Consider the following 22852-nt stretch of genomic DNA (forward strand, 5'->3'; position numbering starts at 1 on the left):
GGCGAGTGCTAGGGAGTCTCTCTAGACCTGCGGCGCTCGGTCTGCAATCACTGATAGTGGCGACACGCGGGTCCGACGTATACTAACGGACCGCGGCCGATTTAAAGGCTACCACCTAGCAAGTGTGGTGTCTGGCAGTGACACCACAATATGTTTTTGGTCTGTGTAGTACCTCCAAGTAAATGTGGCAAGAGGAACCCATTAATGTTTATTTTTCCCCTGGGTAGCAGGTCAGGTGTTGAAATGTGGGCGCATGGACGCAAAATAGACGGTCTATACTGACAGGGGTAGTTCACTTATTGATGCTGCCTCGACTGCACAGAAAACATCAGGCGGTAAATTACGTGACTTGTTGCAGGAAAACTGTTCGGTACAGTGAAAAAAAAACAACTTATGTGTGTACATATTAAGGTAAGTAAAAATATCTGCGCTTATACCTGTTACACTCTGTATTGTAAACGGTAATGAGCCTATAAGACTCTCTTGGGGTACTCTAGAAGTTCCCGTTACATCTGTAAATTTCGCCCCGTTAAGAGTCTGCTACGGTCGCAGGTTCGAATCCTGCCTCGGGCATGGATGTGCGTGATGTCCTTAGGTTAGTTAGGTTTAAGTAGATCTAAGTTCTAGGGGACTGATGACCACAGCAGTTGAGTCCCATAGTGCTCAGAGCCGTTTGAACCATTTGAACCCATTAAGAGTAATGTACTGAGCTCTGTGTGTTGGACAGTATTGAACCCCGTCACAGATCCGGTGCGACTCTCTGGTACACAGGAGAGATGTGGTGGTGTGTTGCAGTGTGGTTGCTGTCGGCGGTGCTGCTGCTGCCCTACCTGGCCCGCGCCAGCCACGCGTCGCTGCTGTTCGGCGGCGTGGGGCTAGCCTACTCGTGCCTGGTGCTGCCCATGGTCATCTCGGCCAGCTACAAGTACCCCGTCAGGCCGCTGCTCTCCGCGCTCTATGGTGAGTACTGGCCAATCACTACGCATGCACAGACGTTCCCCACAACTAACGACGTGTGCGAGAACACCTACGGTGCTCCCTAGGTAGTCAATAGTACACTGATGTGACAAAAGTCGTGGGATACCTCCTAATATCGTGTTGAACCTCTTTTTGTCCGTTGTAGTGCAGCAACGCGACGTGGCATGGACTCAACAAGTCGTTGGAAGTCCCCTACAGAAATATTGAGCCACGCTGTCTCTATTAAATGACTAAATGACTCCGTCTTAAGGCCACAAGTGGCCCATCGGCACCATCCGACCGCCGTGTCATCCTCAGCTGTGGATGCGGATAGGAGGAGCGTGTGGTCAGCACACCGCTCTTCCGCTCGTTATGAAGGTTTTCTGTGACCGGAGCCGCTACTCTTCGGTCGAGTAGCTCCTCACTTGACATCGCAAGGCTTAGTGCACCCCGAAAAATGGCAACAGCGCATTGCGGCCCGGATGGTCACCCATCCAATTGCGGGCCCTACCCGACAGCGCTTAACTTCGGTGATCTGACGAGAACCGGTGTATCCACTGCGGCAAGGCCGTTGCACGCTGTCTCTATAACGGTCCATAATTGCAAGAGTGTTGGCAGTGCAGCATTTTGTGCATGAATTGACCTCTCATTTATGTCCCATACACATTCGATATGATTTATGCAGAGTGATCTGGGTGGCCAAATCATTCGCTCGTCCAAAATGTTTTTCAAACCAATTACGAATAATTGAGGTCCAGAACATGGCGCATTGTCCTCCACAGAAAGTCCATCCTTGTTTGAGAACGTGAGGCCGATGAACGGCTGCAAATGGTCTCCAAGTAGCCGAACATAGCCATTTCCAGTCAATGAACGGTTCCTTTTGACCAGAGCAGCCAGTCCATTCCATGTAAACGCAACCCACACCATTATGGAGCCCCCACCAGCTTGCATATTGCCTTGTTGACGATTCGGTCCCATGGCTCTCTGCCACACTCTAACCCTACCATCAGCTTTTACCAACAGAAATTGGGACTCATCTGACCGGGCCACGGTTTTCCAGTCGTCTACTGTCCAACCAACATGGCCACGAGCCCTGGAGAGGCGCTGTAAATGATGTCGCCCTACGCTAGGAAAGACCACTTGTGTCGGTCATCGGCTGCCATAGCCCATTAACGCCAATTTTCGCTGCACTGTCCTAACAGACACGTTCGTCCTACGTCCCATACTGATTTCTGCATTTATTTCACGTATTGTTGCTTCTCTTTTAACAGTGACACCTCTTCGCAGACGCTGCTGCTCTCGGTCGTTAAGTGATGGTCGCCGGCCTCTGTGTTGTCCGTGGTGCGAGGCAATGCCTGAAATTTGGTCTTCTAGGCACTCTCTTGGCACTGTGGATCTCTGAATACTGAATTCTCTAACGATTTCGGGAATGCAGTGTCCCATACGTCTAGCTGTAACTACCATTTCACGTTCAATATCTGATAATTCCCTTTGTGCAGCCATAATCATTCCGGAAATCTTTTCACATGAATCATCCGAGTACAAATGACAGCTTTGCCAATGCACTCCCCTTTTCTACCTCAAGTACGCGGTACTACCGCAATCGGTATATGTGCAGATTGCTATCCCATGGCTTTTATCACCTCAGTGTATTGCATAATAATACTGCGGTTGGGAATTATGGCGATAAAGATGCTGCTGTTGTAATAATTGCTCTACTTTGTTGCAAATAGAAAGAAAGGTGGATAAAAAACTGGTCAAGGAGCGTAAAAGGAGCAGTCACGAAAACGTGTTGAGAGAAGTGAGCTTGACCGAAAAAAAGAAGATTATCGTAACTCTCTGTATGTTAATGGTCCAACGTTTGATACATCACTGATTATCCGCATGACCAGCAAGCAGATAAACCACAGGAATGACATCGTCGATATTTTTGGCACAGTTCTAAGACAATTGCTTTATTACTCCGTGTAGCCACTGTAACCGAGTAAGGTACTGCAGCACTGGATACGAATACACCGATGTTACTCATCATACAGTACGTTCTCAGTGCATCCACAGTCAAGACAAAACAGTGCAGTTAGTTCTGCAGCGTTAACAGACATCCAATACGGTAAGTTACGTATACGCAGTTGACTTGTAAACTGAAAATTCTAAATCAAAAGGGGTGTTGTGGCACCACTTTGTTCTGTCAGTGTGTAATAGCCCTATGATTTTAAACGCGATTGCAATAGTGTCATCGCAGTTGTCGTGTGATGCAGAACCTATCTGCAACATGTTTCTGAATTTTATTTATTTATTTATTTCTATCATTTTACTGATTGCATTCCCTGCCCAACTGGATAGGATGGGTGTCTTGGATCTCGGCCCACTGTTTACCTCAGATAATTTCAGCCGGATCTCAGCGAGCTCGGTAAATATCCCAATTGGAAATACGTGACAAGATACTGGCAACTACTTATTTTACTTTACAAACAAGAGAACAGTCACCAAAACTTTCGTGTGAACTGAAATATTGGAACTAGTTTAACCTGTTAGTGAAATAAAATTGTACCAGTCAAAAACATCAGAACGTAGGGTTTTGTGCATGTAGTTGTTCGTATGAATCAAATAATAAGGTCGATGGGGATGAGCATTGGCTTTGACCCGTGACGTAATGATGCTGTGGCGTGTCGTGCCATTCATTTGCCAACAGACGTAGAACAAAGCACTGACAATACTAATTTTTTTTCTTTTTTTACTGCAAGTTGTGGCGATAGACTGATCTGTGGCGTACGATGAGGTCTGAGTGTGTTTGAAGGATGACAGGTTGTGAGTTGTCGAAGCAAATGTCATGCGAATGACTTTAATTCTTGTTATGGCGTATATTTTACGCACACTGGGTTTTCATGAATGGCTTATGTACGTCACACTGATGACGTCAAGGATAAATTTAGACGCATGTTGTTGGCTGGTTTACTATTTCATGCCGACGAAACACTCGGTATGTATTCAGTGTATATGGTTGCCAGTTAGTCCGTCTGATAGGTTTCTTTTTTTCCATTCCCTGGCTGAATAGCTAAGATATACTGTCTATCTGACAGCCGGCCGATTAAAGCCCTTACAAATTTTCCATCAAATCCCATAGAATAGACCTGCGTGTGTTCTCCACTGGAAATATTTGGGACAGGATTTCTATCTCCAGCATTTGTATCCCGAACATAGCGTCCTACACAGTGATATAACGTGTCTTTCAATTCGTGTTTATCCGTTAGTGCATGTAAGAGACTATAGTCGACTACGTGATCGAGACGCGTAGCGTTATGACACTTTACAGCTCCCACATTCATAATTCATCTATGAGACAAGTTATAATATCGTATTTTCACGACGAAAAGGAAATACTATTTTACCCTTCTCTTTTACATATCCAAACAGATGTATTCATTGCTTTTCACTTTAATTTTTATTGATCGCGAGAATACGTATTTTTAGTTTTGCAGGTAAAGTTGAGTGCAAAAACTATCACTGTTCAGATACAGAAATATAACGGAAGTAAATATTATTAATATTTCACCACGAAAATTTTAGCAGTTGACATCTCCACGCCTTCCACTACTGTGGAAACTGCAAGAAAACAACAGTCTAATCTCGCAGCAGAGTTTAATTCTATTACTTTCTATTTGGGTTCATTCTTGGCAATTAACAACACCAGTGTGTAATCTGGATAACTGCTTGCACCAACCGCAATAAAATATTTTCGGATATTTCTCCCAAAAATCATCGTCAGAAGCTTCTCTCAAACATTATTATTCCATTATGTCTGAGTTCTACGTTAAATGAAGATGTTAAATAGAACGTAGTGAACATACGTACAATGCAGTAAATATGAAATAAAAATATGAAGGAAGAATTCGGTAAAACATCATCATAATCTAAAAATGGGGTGGATTCGAATGGCAAGTGCAAAAATCTACCGTAAATTAACTTCACACCAAAGGTACTAATAGAAGAGAAAAAGTGATTAAAACTGTGAACTAACAAAAGGGGATTTCATAAGATGCTAAACAAAGTTATGCCCTCCATAAACCATTCCTATCCGATGCTCGACTGAAAAACGAAAAAGAACTCATTTCAAGTTTTTCAAAATTACAACAAACAAAGAAAGAAAAATTAGGCAATTGATGAGCTTAAGTACGATTAGGTGTTAACGTCTCTTTCCAACGTCTCCATTGGACTCTGAGCACACTATTAGAGAAGTATTGGAGATATGGTAGACTTTTATCTGTTGAAGATAACTTGCAGCATTCGCGTATAGCTGTATAGCAAAAGCACAGGAAACGTAAACAGTGACGAGCTTGGATTATCTTATTGATCCCCTGATCGCTAAAGCGGGTCACTTCCTCACAACTATGAGAAAGCGTACCTCACAATCCTTTATAAGAGACCAATACGCAAATCACGCTCGGATTGACGTAAGGAAGGCAACGGCCTGCAACCTGCAATCCTACTATGCCAGAGACCAAAGGGTTGTGTCACCATTCTGACATCATCGAAGTATATGGCTGTAATGCATCAGAGGAACTGCCCAAAATGCCGTCCAGACTCTTGTCTTGCACTTGCAGAGGAGTCGAGCACCACTTGGTACTGCTTCTAAGTGAAGAAGTCTTCGATAACTCCTAAAGTCTGTTGTGATTCGTAATTTAGGACCGAACAACAAGAGTCGGAGTAGATCCGCCACGGAGAAGTGGTTCTCAAGAATGTAGCTGCCCAAGGCGGCACAGCAATCAGCTAACGAGCTAACATGCCTCTGTTGTCTTATCTGTTCTGATGCAGCAGCAGCAACGTACAAACAGCAGTCAGTGGCGCCGAGAAGTCTAACATGACGACGCATCTGTCAATCGGGGTCAACATTGCTGCATACAAAGTTGTCAACTGTGTTCTGCAAACTGGCAGTGAACTGCAAGGTAAAATGTACATTATGCAGTACCATCCAAGTAAGAGTTTTCGAGGTTTATTCATGGATATATCTTGGGAAGGAGGACTACATGCAAAAGGTACGTTTTATTTCGCTATATAGTTCGACATATTGTTCGTTTTCAAAACAATTTCTATTACTTCCAGTGCAGCTCCTCATCTTTCGAAACCACCAATAGCATTCTTACAACTGGCGCCCAGAGACTGTACGAAATTATTAAATTCCTTTATTGATTTAGCTCGGTCAGCTGATTTCAACCTCTTATCAACTTATTTTTTAGGTCTCTAACTTTGCTTCCGTCGTTTTCACTGAGTGAGATGGCACATCGGTTAGCACACTGGACTCGCATTCGGAAAGACGACGGTTCAGACTCGCGTTGGCCATTCTGATTTACGTTTTCCGTGATTTCCCTACATCGCTTCAAGCAAGTGCCGAGATGGTTCCTTTCGAAGGGCACTGCCGATTTTCTCCCCCATCCTTCTATAACCAGATGGGACCGATTACCTCGCTGTTTGGTCCCCTCCCCCAAATCAACCAGCCATCGTTTTGCAATAGATGGCCGGCCGGCGTGGCCGAGCTGTTCTAGGCGTTTAGTCTGGAACCATGCGACTGATACAGTTGCAGACTCGAATCCTGCCTCGGGCATGAATGTGTGTGATGTCCTTAGGTTAGTTAGGTTTAAGTAGTTCTAAGTTCTAGGGGACTGATGACCTCAGATGTTAAGTCTCATAGTGCTCAGAGCTATTTGAACCATTTTTGCAATAGATGGCAGTTGCGGCAAATGGCGGGGAAGGTGGTAAATCGTGTCATACAATAACCTTAGGTACTTATAAACATAACAACATAAAAATATTAGTCGATTTGTGATTGCCTCATAAAGTTATTCTCGATTAAATATGCCAGTTCTCCCTTCTGGCATCTGAACATTTTCGTTGTCCTAGGCCTACAGGACGCCTTTGCCCATAGAAATTCGCCTATTTCACTTGTAGATGCAATACCAAGTCACACGTGGCAAGATGACCCGTTTTACTCACTTCTCTGAGATGAGACAGGCCATTTCCTTGTCACTTCTCAGTAACAGGGAGTAAAAACAGCGTACTCTGAATAATTCATTCATTCTATTGGCTGTTGAGGTCCGTGGCTGTGGATTATTTTAAGAAATACAGCAACCAGCCCCTTTTTCATATATTGTTGTTTCTGCCAATACGCATATGCCAACTGAAGACGGGTGAATGCCCGAAAACGTATTGAAATCAATGAAAATACATAAATCAGTAGCTGGCTATTGTATTTCTTAAAATAGAGCATATCAGTTACCACCGTACAATGAAAAACAAAAAGTGGCCATCCATTCTCTACTTGAAAGAACGATTTTCTTGCAATGAGTTAATGTACCTTCATGTCCAAACGTCTACATCTGGTTTCGTGGTGTGTTTCAAACATGATAAACATAAAGTGAGGCCAACAACAGTGTTACTGCAAAATCCTTCATTTCAGCATTTTTAAGCACTTTCACAGCTACATCCACACTTCACAAACGAGTGTGAACTCCATGGCACAACTAGGGCTTCTCATTCCGTCCGTGTATGGAGACCAGGGACGAAGACGGTTTAAATGCATGAATGGTGTAATTGGTTTAATATTGACTTCGGGATTCGTACGCGACTGATATAGTATGATCCTGGACGTAACTTAATAATGGTTCTCGAAAGTTTATGTGCAGGAATTGGCAAGTTAATTGGCATCTGTTTTCTGTCAGTTCCGACCTATAAGCAACTCCGTGATGCTCTCCACTGAGTCAAATAAACCTCTGATCATTCGTGCTGCCCATTTTTTACGTGCGTTCAATATCCGCTGTTAGTCTTATTTGGTATGGGTCTAAAGACTAGAGCATTATTGTACGATGGGTCGCATGTGTTTTTGAAACAATTTCCCTTGTAGACTTTCTGCATTTGTCTAGCATCATACCAATAAACTGCCAACTGCCTTACTTACGGCTGAATAAATGCAATCATTCCATTTTGATCCCTACTATTTGTTACTCTTTGCTCACACCAGAGCATGCAAGTCTGAAAAATTTGCATTACGAAAATTACTTTGCCTATCCTTGGTTATTTTTGGCAAACTACAAGTGAGACGTGCAATGTTTCTATATCATTTTACTACGAAAGGAGATGAACTATACGTCTGAGAATTAACACACCAACATTTGGTTATTCCACACTGACACGCCAAAGCAAATGAAGGCGCTAACGTGTAGGTTAGACATAAGTATTTTATAATTTCAAAGTAGACGATGTAACGAGCTGTGTTACGTACATTTCGTTATTTCATAATTTGAAAGTATACAGTTTTATCAATATTTGTTACATAATGTGAAGAATACTAAGGATATCAAATGCTATTCACCCTAATCACAATTACACTTAGTAAGATTGTTTTGCCATCTACTGAATAGTAGAAAGCTTATCGTGAAAGAATGTAGAACATTAAGTTTGTTCCGCTAACTTGGAACGAAGCTAAAACGAGTTCAAAGGAAATGGCATAGACAAATTAAACACGCACACTTTTGAACGAAGGTGAGAATACGCCAATAAACATTAACTGGGACTGCATGTTTAACAACCGTGTATAAACAATGCTCGGGGGAACTTGTCTCTATCTTATACTAACTAGTTACATCATCATATCAACTTTTAGACGTATGTCGTATTTTTCGTGTCACCGTCCTGTATTAGTGATCCAAAACCGTAAATTAGTCAAAATTATCTTTAATTTTTTTAATTTGCACTATGTAATTAATTGGTGTTGACACACCCTAAATGGCCGCGGTTGGTCAGACGACACAGTATCAGATATTTTTCTTCGTATCACGAGAGACGACGTTCCATTTGTTCCCGTAACCAATATGGTGACCTCAAACATCGGATTTGCTCACATGAAAAAGGTCAGTCAGAAAGTCGTGACTTCTGGTGTCAACGGTCCAAATAACTTCTTGCTGCTAGCAAGTAGCGCTCATGCGTGACGGAGTTTCTTTCAGGCGAATGACCGTAATCTGTCCAGAAAGCCCTACGGGAAACACGGCTGGCGCAGGGTCACCAGTATCCCAGCATGGTCGCAGCATAACCGCGAGATGAACTAAAATTAACAGTTCCGTGAATCGTGCAGCGCGCCACAATGGATCTGTCACGGGAAAATTGTTGCCTTCCTCGTTGCGTCTTATTAGCAGTAATCGCAGTGTTCTAGACCGTAAAACGTCGGAATGTTGGATCTCTGTAAGTACGATTACCTGGCTTCCGAATAGGTATTGCGCCCTTTAAGATCCAATCCCAAAAGAAAGAAAGAAACAACTTTCAAATGAATGCACTTTTTCTCAGCATAATTGCAACCAGCCCTCCCTCCAGTATAGAGTCTCTAGACCCTTCCAGTATTCAACCCGAATGCTTTCGTTTTTTGTCACTTCTGGATCCAAATCCTTTATCTAGGAAATAGTACTAGGAGCCTACAAACGCCTTACAGTAGCAAGACCACACGTATCACCATGTCATTATTCTTAACCGTTTTCATTCTTCCTCAAAGTATTTTTAATTATTTTAATGAACAGATGTAGGGCAGTGTATTAAGGGAAATGTAAATGACAGATATATGGTAAAAAGGATTAAACTGTGGTCATAATCTTGGTTTTCTCGTAGAGTATGCTATGTCCTGTATTAAGACAATAATCTGCTACAGCAGATTTTACCACTTGGCCCAGGCGTGTTTATCAATGGTGTTTACCGCAACAGAATTGCACCGTGGCAAGTTTCTGGCCGTTATATGATATTCCACAGAGATACGGAAACTCATATAAACCTTGTTTCCTAAATAATTTATTAGTCATAACGACCTGAGGTGGGGGAAGTGGGATGGAGATTTGTTGGAGTGTACATTGTGCTGAAATTACATCTGAATGTGAGAGTATCTGACATCGACACAATGAGTGCATTCGGCTACAATATGCTCGAAAATAGCTAGTGAGTGACATATAGATTTCAATAATATGAGCACGATACGAGAGATAGAATGTTATTGTTCGAGATACGGCACGTTATAGTGTCTCGGCTCGTTACTGCCAAATACCAGACCAGCTAGTAATGCGACAGAGGAGTTCCCAATTGGCAAAGGATCGGAGTCGGCTATTACCAATGCCTCACAACCAAGGAAAGCGTCCCGAAAAAATTGTCCCGAAATAGGTTATTGTAACTGTTTTTAATTTGATGGTAAAATCTTCTGAATCGTTACCGTGCGTCATATCTCTCCTTAAACGTCTTCAATAATCGACGTTGCGATCCATCCACTGAAGGATCGAAACTGTCTCTGTGATCAGGTACTCCTGGCGCGATGCTGAGCTCCTGCCGTGCCATCCTCTGCCAGTAGTGACACTGAATGTGTCATGAAGGGGCAAGTGGTCGACACATAGCTCTCTCAAAATATGATAGTTACTTAGTCAGTTAGAGGTTTCATAGATAATTTGAACGACATTTTATCGAAACGATGGGGAACGAGTCATTTTACAGGATATATATATACATGATTAGTTTAGGGCCATCTAAAAGTTTCTAAATGGCACAGTGACCTAAATTTAACATTATTGAACATATTATTTTTCAGTTCCAAGCATGCAACTACTAGTTTTGTACAGGTTACCACTTTTTAAATAAAAATTCGATTGTGGACTAGAAGTACTGTAGTTAATCAGGCGAAATGATTTTAGGTTAGCCGGCCGGTGTGGCCGTGCGGTTAAAGGCGCTTCAGTCTGGAACCGCATGACCGCTACGGTCGCAGGTTCGAATCCTGCCTCGGGCATGGATGTGTGTGATGTCCTTAGGTTAGTTAGGTTTAAGTAGTTCTAAGTTCTAGGGGACTGATGACCACAGATGTTAAGTCCCATAGTGCTCAGAGCCATTTGAATCATTTTTTTGATTTTAGGTTAGATTTAAAACTTGCTTTACTATCTGTGAGACTTTCACGTTATTGCGGAAATGACAAAAAAATTCTGTTGGATTCCTTTCTGAACCACTGACATTATTGAATGTAAAAATGCAAAATATGTTAGGCGATTGATTCGCTTGTTTCCTAAACCAGCTTTTATACGAAGACTAAAAATAGCTGAACTAAATTGTTTGAGCAGTTCAGTAAGATGTTTCTTCCAGATCAAGTTTCCGCATGTACACCCGCAAATTTGGAACTTTCGCCGTTTTTTACAGACTCTGGAAACGTTATGCCTCGTTCAAGTAGCTCTTTAAACGGCCCTACATGTCTTAGTGCTCTGTGTACCAGTCTCCCATAACGAAATATCCTCTGACAGCACTGAGAATCGAACCCGCAGCCTCCACATGACAGAAATGCTGACTGCTTAACTACAGAGCTGGACTTATACCACTGTTATTAGGCGTCTACAGATGTAGTTTCGCTTAAGAAGTGAGCGGCAGGTACCTAGGGGAGTGGACTGATGACCAAAGGTCAACAGCACACCACGATCTGCTGGAATGCAGCAGCGACATGTCTCTTTGACAGCGCGTGGGGGGGGGGGGGGGGGGGGAGGGGAGGGGGGGGCGTGACCATGAACCAGCAGCGCCGCGGCAGACATCTGCTTCAGATTCTTCCGCTGTGCCTCCCCAGTAGCATATCCTGACTTCTGTCCACCACCTCTCGATGCAACAGCTCACTTCGTGTAACTTCGTACTAACGGTAAATAGCGGTTGAAAGAAACAGATCGCAGACGTCACGCAGTTAGCTTGGACCTCGGTCAACATAACCTCATTCAAACACTAGTCTATTTGTGTCTGCATCACTTGTTATTTATTGAAAATGTCAGTTTACGAGCCTAATTCCCGTCATTTCCGGGAGGTGTTACTGTTTTGTTTCAATATGAAGAAAGCAGCGGCTGAGTGTCATCGAATGCTCTCAAGTACGAATGGTAAGGATGCTGTTAGTGAAAGAACGTGTCGTGAGTGGTTTCAACGCTGATTTTAACGTCGTAGACCTGCATAGTGGTGCATCTTTTCGAAGATGCGGAATTGGAGACATTGCTGAGTGAAGACTAGTGTAACTCACGAAAAATTGGGCGCGATTAGTGTGAGTGACACAGAAAGCCATTTCAAAAGGTCTCAAGGCTGTGGGCATGATTCAGAAAGTAGGAACTTGGGTCCCGTGTGAGGAGAAACCAAGAGACGCTGAACGGCGTTTGTGTGTTTGTGAACAGTTGCTTCAGAGACAAAAATTGGATGGATTTGTGCATCGCATGGTGACCGGGGACGAAAAATGGTTTCATTACGATTACCCTAAACGCAAAAAAATCATGGGGATATCCTGGCCATGATTCCATGTCGAGGACTAAAACGGAATATTCACGGCTCCAAGATCATGCTCTGCATTTGGTGGGACCAGCTCGGCGTCGTGTACTATGACGTGTTAAAACCAAGTGAAACAATCACAGGCGCTCGTTATCGAACGCAATTAATATGTTTGAGCAGAGCATTAAAAGACAAACGGCAGCATTACAGCGAGAGGCACGATAAAGTGTTTTTGCAGCACGACACCTCTCGAACCCCACGTTGCAAAAGAGGTTAAAACGTACTTAGAAACGTTAAAATGGGAAGTCCTATATTCTCCAGACATTGCTCCCTCTGACTATCAGCCTGCCGGGGTGGCCGAGCGGTTCTAGGCGCTACAGTCTGGAACCGCGCGACCGCTACGGTCGCAGGTTCGAATCCTGCCTCGGGCATGGATGTGTGTGATGTCCTTAAGTTGGTTAGGTTTAAGTAGTTCTAAGTTCTAGGGGACTGATGACCTCAGAAGTTAAGTCCCATAGTGCTCAGAGCCATTTTTTTTTACTATCACCTGTTTAGATCAATGGCACATGGCCTGGCTGACCAACACTTCCGATCTCCTTAAGAAGTCACAAATTGGATCGATTCCTGGGTCGCTTCAAAAGATGAACAACTTTTTCGACGCGGGATTCGTACACTGCCCGAAAGATGGGAGAAAGTAGTGGCCACGGATGGAAAATACTCGTACTTTGAATGATACATGTGTAACTAATTTGTTTCATTAAAGCCTCAAAAGTTGGGAAAAAAACCTGTTACGTACTGTTTGTAATGTTGCAAAGACAATTGTTTATAATGTTTTTAGTGTGACTGAAAAAAACAATAATTATAAAAATATAGATCTTGACTGAAATTTTATTTTAACATTTGTGATTCAATTACTTATGTTTTTGAAATACGTGGTCTTTATTGTGAAAAACGCTGACGTGATACAACAAAATGAAAGAACTTTCCAGAATCAGCATTGCAAATTGGTTTTAGGAGACCTATTATTGAAATAATATGACAAAAATTTTAAGAGTTGTGTAAGTGTTGAGGAAAAGCTGTAAACTGAGTTGTATTTATTTTGCCGTCGGGTCTGGTGGTCTAGTGGTAGCCGGCACTGTAGCTCAGCGTGTTCGGTCGGAGGAATAGGGGCCCTCTGAAGTAAAAAAAAAAAACTGAGATAATGGATCAACGATTAACTTGAACAAGCGTCATGGCACATCCGCCACGAACAAATACAACGACCAATAACGAACAAAATAAGATTAAAAAAGTGGTAATGTACGTGCCCGGAGACCGTAAGATTGCAGTATCGAATCCCAATAAGCGTCTAAAGGTTCATGATCGGGAATTAGAAAGAAAAATATTAATGCCCCGATGAGGATTTCATTAGATACAGAGCAAGGGTTCGGAAAGCTCAAGGATATAGAGGGAAGTCGGCCTTATTCTTTTCAAAGCCGAAATTCCGGTGCAGTCGAATCTCGTTTATCCGGCCTTATCCAGGTCGGGTTTTCTTTCTCCCTTTTAGTACAGTTAGTGCAGTATTTTATACTCTGCACGTAATAGCTGCAACAATCTACGGCGAGAATCATTAAATTTAAATTCGATCAACCGCTCTACACAGATCTTCGCCAGATGTCAGTGACCAAACTGACACTGAGGTGCACTGTACTGTACTGCTCCGTTTGTTAAGAGTGTAGACTGACATCACGGAGAAAGAAGCTTTTAATGGCCTTCGTCAAAAGGTTAGATGCGGTGTACAGAAATGATAAAAAAAATTTTTTTGGCTAACATTGCTGTTGAATCCGGTGTTGGCACTCCAGCAGTGTCAGACTGGAACAACAACATGCCAGGACGCTCAGACATTGTGTTAATGGCGTAAATGACTGACTGCGAAAAAAGAGTGACGCTGGTAGTAGTATTTCCGATGATGAAATTAACGCTGTTTGTTCGTCTACAGACAGTGGCGGTAGTGATGATGGATTGATTATCTGACGAAATTGGTGGTCAATCCAACGACATTATGATACTCACAGGGGCAACAAAGTGGATTTATTTGGAACGTCAGGAGGGAACTGCTTCAGCCGAATTATGGCTGGTGAAAAACCCAGGTGATCATGCTGTACATAAACTATCTACGAATCTGTCTCAAGGGAAACCTACTGAGTATTTCAGTGTATACAAATCACTTTTTTCTCTATATCTGATTTACATTTGTGTGAAAATAATGTAAATTTTTATCTTTATGTGAAGAAATATGTGTGTTTGTAGCACTGGATCCATGTCAACCAATTTTCTTTACAGTTCCAGATTTTCCGGATTTTCAGTTATGCGAGTAACCAACAGTTCCACTTAGTCCGGATAGAAACAGCTCCACTGCGCTTGCCTTAAAGTGGTTAGCAAACTGACAGGAAATCTGAATTGTGGTGCTTGAGCGGAGATTTTAACTTCTTTACGCCAGAAAATGAGTAATTTGTCTCAATCGCCGGGCGATCTCGGATTGGGCTTTAATTGTTAAACTTTGAAAAACACTATTTTTCCTTAATGTTAACATCATTAAATACGAAGAATGTTGTTGTTGTTGTTGTGGTCTTCAATCTAGAGACTGGTTTGCTGAAGCTCTCCATACTACTCTATCCTGTACAAGCTTCTTCATCTCCCAGTACCTACTGCAACCTACATTCTTCTGAATCTGCTTAGTGTATTCATTTCTTGGTCTCCCTCCACGACTTTTACCCTCCACGCTGCCCTCAAATACTAAATTGGTGATCCCTTGATGCCTCAGAATTTGCCCTACCCACCGATCCCTTCTTCTAATCAAGTTGTGCCACAAATTTCTCTTCTCTCCAATTCTATTCAATACCTCCTCATTAGTTATGTCATCTACCCATCTAATTTTCAGCATTCTTCTGTAGCACCACATTTCGAAAGCTTCTGTTCTCTTCTTGTCTAAACTATTTATCGTTCACATTTCACTTCCATACATGGGTACACTCCGTACAAATACTTTCAGAAACGACTTCCTGACACTTAAATCTACACTCGATGTTAACAAATTTCTCTTTTTCAGAAACGCTATCCTTGCCATTGCCAGTCTACATTTTATATCCTCTCTACTTCGACCATCATCAGTTATTTTTCTCCCCAAATAGCAAAACTCCTTTACTATTTTAAGTGTCTCATTTCCTAATCTAATTCCCTCAGAATCACCCGACTTAATTCCACTACATTCCATATACGTAGAATATAGATTAAGATTCCAGTTAAAAGGCAAGGTTACGATTAGTTATCGTCATTCAAGAATATGTAAAATCAGGGCCCTTGGACTGGAACTATTAATCAAGTCTCACACTAATCCAACGTACTATTAAGCGAATTTCTTCTATTTTTACTGTTGATGTGTCTCAAGTAATGGACTTTTAAAAACAGAACTCATTTGGAAGAGAGTGTGCCTGAATCGGCTAAACGTTGTGTATGTACCCTCTAGGCTTTCATGTGATGTGGTCACAGGGAACCGCAGAATTTCCTAATTTAGCTGCATCGAAATTAGCACCTTTCCTATGAACAGCAGTATAGCTCCTTGACCAATGCGTAGTCTCACCCCATATTACTGACCGCAATCAGTAAGACTACAGTGATGGACGAGGTCTAGCGAACTTCCCAATGGTACAGAATCATTTTAGTTATTTAAATCCTTTGCATGGAGGGGATAAAGGTGACCGTCCAGACCTTCCAACTTAAGTCTCGTTCGTGCTAAGTTCTGATGCTTCTCGTCTCTCAGGTAGCCTGGTGGTGTCGCTTTTAGATAGAGCATCTTGACCACTGACTGCTCAGACCGCTATTGTTTCAGAGATGTTCGTTGGTATTTAAGAGGTAAATTAATGTGTCTACTGGTACCAATTTTAGAATTTCGACACGTATGTTGTTTCGCTGAATCAGTCAACTCAGCAACAGTTGCATATCTGGAAACGAAATAGAGCTAGCTGAGGGAATGCAGTAGTGACACATATCATGTGAATGCAAGCATATTATATGTATGCTGTTGTAGCATCAAGAGAAGGCAAAACAAAATCTCCATTTCGTACCCTGTGAACAACTGGATGGTAAGGGGTGTAAATACTTTTTTCGTTAGTTTCCAGACATTTTTGATGCTTTCTATGTTGTACTAATCTCTTCATCTAAAGGTGGAAATTACACAGAATTTCTTCCTTTATTTGTTAGGTATATTCCATTATTTGTCTTCTCCTACAGTTTTTGCCGTCTACGACTCCGTCTAGCATTATGTAAGTTATTTCCTGATGTCTAAACACATTTCCTATCATCCTTTGCCTTCTGCTAAATAGTGTTTTCACATATTCCTTTCCTCGCCGACTTCGCAGAGAACTTTCTCATATTTTATTTTATCAGTTCACTTAATCTTCCTCTTTTATCACAATTCAACCACTTCTCTTCTTTTTCTGCTATTTCCCACATCCCATTGTCCACTTACACGCAATGTTACACTCTAGACGCAAATTCTCAGAAATTTGTTCCTCAAATCGAGGTCTACGTTTGATACTGGTTGACTTCTTTTAGCGAGGAATGCTTAATGCTTCCTATATCCTCCTTGCTTCGTTCGGCATGCATTACTTTCATTACAGCGTAGCAGAACCGCTACACTTCGTCTGTTACGGTGTCCCCAATTTTGATTTCAAGTTTATTGTTCATTTCACTTCTGCTTCTCCTGATTACTTCCATCTTTCTTTCATTTATTCTCACAAGGGGAAGGCTTCATACCGGGACAACCCATTCGCGTCATATTTGGCAGGTCGCTTACGTACACTCTGAAGTGAAAAGCTGAGGTATTGTGGGTCAACGCCCTTCTGTTTTGAATAAACCACATCTAAATTTCATGACGGGTAGTAGACTCAAAATTGATAGGATTGATAGATAACTGATAGTTGATCAGTTTTCATTATCATATGTAAGGAACGCAAACGGGTATTTTCCTAGAAACCGAGGAAAGAACTGTTACGACTGATACCTGCGTCGCCATAAGGTGAACGCTATTTAAGAAAAGCACCACTAGTATAGTGACAAAGGTATCTGGCTTGGGAGCAAAAGAACTGTGTTTGCTTCTCAGATGCGTTTTGCAGTTTTTTCACTATCGGAGTTGGTAGGAATAAGAGGTTTAATAACGTAATAAATAAGAAATAGTAACATGGTAGGTAAATAAATTTCTCAATCGATTTAGATTAGTAAAGAGTTAAAATTTTAAGCCTCTTTGTATGAAAACAATTCTGAGGGACTACAGACAGCGAGGCGCGGTACACAGCCTTATTGAGAGGTTTCAAAACTGCATGTGCTTTTGGAAACCCAGCGGGAATTGCACAACGGCGTCGATGCAACAAATTTTCATAGCACAATTCGTGATCAGCTTTCAGCGCCGATTTTTCAGGTGGTGTTATCATACGCATGGAAAGCATCAAAATTAATTCCAGAAGAGAAATATTTTTAAACATAAATCAAGTCTATTTTCCGCCAAATCTTCGGAAGAAACGGTGTATTTGCGCGCGAAGATTGCATTTATTAGATGTTTTTGGTGCCGCGAGTATATTTACCTCGAATGTTCATATGACAAGTAACGTCCAGGTTGATTTTCGAAAGAAAGTGAGGGCATACAACAGAGTTAATAAAAGAGCAATCGTAAAGCAACCAGGATCAAAATTTTAATTCTATCCTAATCCTCGTCGTTTGAAAAATTTATTTGCGTACCTTGTTATTATTAAACTTCCTATTCCTACCAATTCAGAATACAAATAAAGAATCTTCAGAATGCATCTCGGAATCGAACATAGGTCCTCTACTCCACAGCCAGATGCCTTGGTCGCTACACCAGCGGCACTTCCCTTGAACAACGTTTACCTTATGGGTACATAAGCAGCAGTTGTATCAGTTTCTTTCTTTAATTTTTACGAAAATACGCGTTTGTGGGCCTCACATACGACGACGAGAAATGCGCAGTTTTCGGTTATGTATCGATCGTGTCAATTTTTAATCTAATGTGCGTCATGAACTTTAGGGGTGGTTTTCTCAAGAACTGGGGAGGGGGAAGGTGTTGACCCAAAATATTTTCGTCATTCATTTTAGATTTTACAGAAGCTGCTTACCAAGTATTAGCCAAATCAGATGGCTGAAACTGTGCCCTTCTCCTTGTCAGTACAGATTCTCCGCTCCATAGACCATTCATCCTTCTCAACAGGTTCAGTAAATATTCCTTTCATAGACGATAGCAACATCAGGGAATCTTATCACTGACATCCTCTCAAACTGAATTTTAATTCTACTTCTCAACATTCCTTTCCATTCCGTCAGGGAAAAAAATAGTTGAGGAGAAGGACTGCATCCTGGCCTTATACCCTTTTTATTCCAAACACATCTCTCTTGTTCTGCAAGATAACAGTAACATCGTTTCCAGTGGGCTACTGAACCCTAGCAAAAGAGACCATGGCCATCTCTTGCTTGTAGAGGGTATCCATATCTTGAGTCAGTAGCTGTATCTTCAGTAAAGAAGACAGAGTAGATAACTTACTGACTTTATGGAAACAAGCAACTACTAACTCGATATAGGCGCCATACTGTTGGTATCAGAGATTGTCTTGTGAAAAAATACAAATTTGCTTACAAGGAGTGGAACTGTACCTCTCACAAACGTTCGTTTAGTTGCTCTAGCTTCCTCTGGATAAGAACCTACACTTAAATACATTTAGGAGCAACGCAATAAGAATCACATGTGCTGCAGCTTGTAGAAGCCCTTTGGCCATGATAACAGCAGTGATGCGGTAAGGTCTGTACAAGATACCGAAACCGTTTGGATGGCAGCCTGGTTAATGGTAGCCCAGCCTCTGTCCAGAATTCACAGGGATCGCTTGGAGCTGGTTCTAAAATGTGAATTACTATTCCACAAGGTTTCAATAGATCAGAAGTCGGAAGATTTGGCTGACCTCGTCTGTGGCGTCTTCCTCAAAACATTGTACACAATTTGAGAACAACAGGGCCTCTCTGATCAACAAGCCAAAGGGTCGTACAGTGTCTTCACGCACCCACTGCCAGTGAGAGACGTATAAAAGGGATTATTTAATCCCACGGAAACAATACCTACATTTGCCTGAACTGCGACGTGTTGGCAAGTGGATACAGCCCCTCATGTCGTTTTGACGTAATAGTTGTCTGCCATCGGCGTGAACTGCATTTTTCGTGACTCATCAGTTAAGGACGCGTTATTACATTACGGAATCGTTCAGTAGCAGTGTTTTTGATCACGAACTATGAGTCCTGTGATATGAGCTCTGAGCTGGGGGACCACATGTGAAGAGGTGGGACTGGTATCCAACATCAGTTAGATGATTATTGACGATATGGTTGTTCAATGGTCGTTCTTGTTTAGGACTGAATTAGCAAGTGATTTTCTGCACTGTGACACGCCTATCCGTTGCTACAATGCTCAATGGTTAACGGAGACGCTAATCATTAACGCTTTGTTGCCCTCAGCACTTCGCTTGACAGCGGCGATATTAACCGATTCGAGGTATTCAGCTCCATCGCTTGAGGGGCAGTACGTAGAAAGCACAGTATATACGTGATCATATAACTACAATGTCCTATGCATTAGGTACCCAGGACATAACCCGAAGAAAATACACTATCTGACCAAAAGTTTCCGAACATCAATTAGTGGACATTAATGCAGAGTGTGTCCACCCTTTGTCTCCATGGCGGCTTGAACTCTACTGAGAACCGCTTTCAGTGAGGTTTCTGAATGTCTGCGGAGGAATGGCAGCCCATTCTTCTTAAAGAGCCGGAACCAAAGAAGGTAATGATGATGGACGCTGTTGTCTGGAACGAAGTTCTAACTGATCCCAATGATGTACCACTGGGCTGAAGTCTGTACTTTGGGCAGACGATTCCTTTACGGGTGCGCTGCTGCTACGGTCGCAGGTTCGAATCCTGCCTCGGGCATGGATGTGTTGATGTCCTTATGTTACTTAGGTTTAAGTAGTTCTAATTTCTAGGGGAGTGATGACCTCAGATGTTAAGTCCCATAGAGCTTAGAGCCATTTGAACCATTTTCCTTTACGGGAATGTTACTGTCCACAAATCATTGCCTCACAGATGCTTCAAAACCGGCTCTGAGCACTATGGGACTTAACATCTGTGGTCATCAGTCCCCTAGAACTTAGAACCATTTAAACCTAACTAACCTAAGGACATCACACACATCCATGCCCGGGGCAGGATTCGAACCTGCGACCGTAGCGGTCACGCGGTTCCAGACTGAAGCGCCTAGAACCGCACGGCCACACCGCCCGGCCTCACAGATGCTGCTTTATGACAGGGTGGATTATCGTGCTGATACAATCAACGTCTCCGAGTTCGTACCCTTCTACATTTAGCGTTTCCGTAAGGATGATTAAGGGAACCACAGCCTAACCACGAAAAACACGCACTTCTCATAGCACCACCTCCTCCGTACTCCATTGTTGGCACTATACATGAGGTGTACCGTTCTACAGGCATTCGCCAAACCCAAACCCTTCCATAGGATTACCATACGATACAATGTGATTCACTCATCTACATCTACATTTACGTCTACGTAGATACTCCGCAAGCCACGGTATGGTGCGTGGTGGAGGGTACACTGTACCATTACTTGTCATTTTCCCTCCTGTTCCACTCGCAAATAGAGCGAGGAAAAAGTGACTGTCTGTACGCCTCCGCATGAGCCCTAATTTCTTGTATCTTATCTTCGCGGTACTTACGCGCGATGTATGTTGGCGGGAACAGAATCACTTGGCAGTCAGCTTCAAATGCCGGTTGACTAAATTTTCTCAATAACGTGCCCCGAAAAGAACGCCGCCTTACCATCAGGGATATCCATTTGGGTTCCCGAAGCATCTCCGTAACACTTAAGTTTTGATCGAACCTACCGGTAACAAATCTAGCAGCTCTCCTCTAACTTGCTTCGATGTATTCTTTCAATCTGACCTCGTACGGATTTCGAACACTCGAGCAGTGCTCAAGAATAGGTCGCACCAGCGTCCTAAATGCGGTCCCCTTTACACTCTATCCCAAAATTCTCCCAGTAATCCGAAGTCGACCAGTCGCCTTCCCTGCCACAGTTGTTACATGCTCGTTCCACCTCATATTGCTTTACAACGTTACGCCCAGATATTTAAACGACTTGACTGTGTCAAGATGGATACTAGTAACACAGTACCCGAACATGCTAGCTGCCAATCATCACATCAACTGGAGATCTTGTCTAAGTCGTCTTGTATCTTCCTACAGTCACTCAACTTCGACACCTTACCGGACTCCACGGCGTCATCAGCAAGCAACCGCAGGCTGCTCCCCACCCTGTCCTCCAAATCATTTATGCATATAGAGATTACTCTAAATCATTTTCCAGTCATCCACTGTCCAGTGACGTTTCTCCTTACTCCTCAAGCATCGCTTGGCAATGTATACATGAATGTATAGCTTATGTGAAGATGATCGTCCAATGTATTACATTCCTTTTAGCTCCCTATGCACAGTCATTGTGTTAACAAGACTGCTGGTGGATATTTGGAACTCACGAGTGATTACTTCCACTGATTACATGCGGCTTTTTACAGCCACCCTCCTCAATGCTAGACGGTTCCTTTCCGTGAATACATGAGGTCTGCATGGTTTTGGTTTAGCTATGGTTGTTCCTTCGCGTTTCCATTCCACAGACAGGTCACCAACAAGAGTCTTGGGCAGGTTAAGAAGAGCTGAAATGGATTTGTTACTCAGGTGACATCCAAAGACCACACTCGAAGTCACTGAGTCTACCTGACCGACCTATTCTGCTGCTTCTGTGGCCGAGCGGTTCTAGGCGCTACAGTCTGGAACCGACGAATCCCGCCTCGGGCATGGATGTGTGTGATGTCCTTAGGTTAGTTAGGTTTAAGTAGTTCTAAGTTCTAGGGGACTGATGACCACAGAAGCTAAGTTCCATAGTGTTCAGAGCCAGAGCCTGCTGCTTCTACTCCTCTACTGACAACACAATACTCCCCGCTTGCTATTATACTGGCCTTTCGTCACATCGGGTGGTTAATTCCGCATTACAGCGGGCCGTCAGGATACCTTTCATCAGACAGTGTATCCGCTATCGTGCGTCTCTTAACTGCTGTCAGCCAGTACCAGTTCTGACGACATTCCAATCGCCTGACGTGTTATCAGTAGAAGAGATGAAGGGCACTGACTAAATTGTTGCGCTGATTACTGTCGTGCTTGGAGCGGCAAAGTGCATGGCCGGAAATAGAAAGGTCGTGGGATCGAGTCCCACTCGTAACTCAATGTGTTCGTCTGCCTTTACCCTAGCCTACATCTCTCAGTGATGTGAAGGTATGTCAGGAAAGACACGTGGTTCAGATTCTATGTTAAACTATACATCCTCTTTCCCCGGTTGGGTAACTGAAATAGGTTAGGGGCACAAAAGTCGCCGAAGTAGAGTCCAGTTGAAAGACTTGCACCAACCGGCCAAAATTCACTCTTGATGGACTCCAGCCAATCATTCCAC

At 42.8% G+C, this 22852-nt stretch overlaps 2 protein-coding genes across 5 annotated transcripts in view; one reads left to right on the top strand and one right to left on the bottom strand.

The window, feature by feature from the left end:
- Window positions 1-22852, bottom strand: part of LOC124795359 (neuroparsin-A) — a 150488-nt gene that overhangs the window by 106414 nt on the left and 21222 nt on the right. The gene's annotated exons all lie outside the window — the stretch shown is intronic.
- The window catches only part of LOC124795356 (E3 ubiquitin protein ligase RIN2-like), a 218327-nt gene that overhangs the window by 30158 nt on the left and 165317 nt on the right, over window positions 1-22852 (top strand). The window contains exon 3 of the mRNA XM_047259347.1: window positions 796-960. Within this exon, the coding sequence (XP_047115303.1) occupies window positions 796-960 (165 nt within the window). The remainder of the gene's footprint in view (window positions 1-795; window positions 961-22852) is intronic.

Source organism: Schistocerca piceifrons, chromosome 4 (assembly GCF_021461385.2).
Source record: "Schistocerca piceifrons isolate TAMUIC-IGC-003096 chromosome 4, iqSchPice1.1, whole genome shotgun sequence".
Taxonomy (NCBI): domain Eukaryota; kingdom Metazoa; phylum Arthropoda; class Insecta; order Orthoptera; family Acrididae; genus Schistocerca; species Schistocerca piceifrons.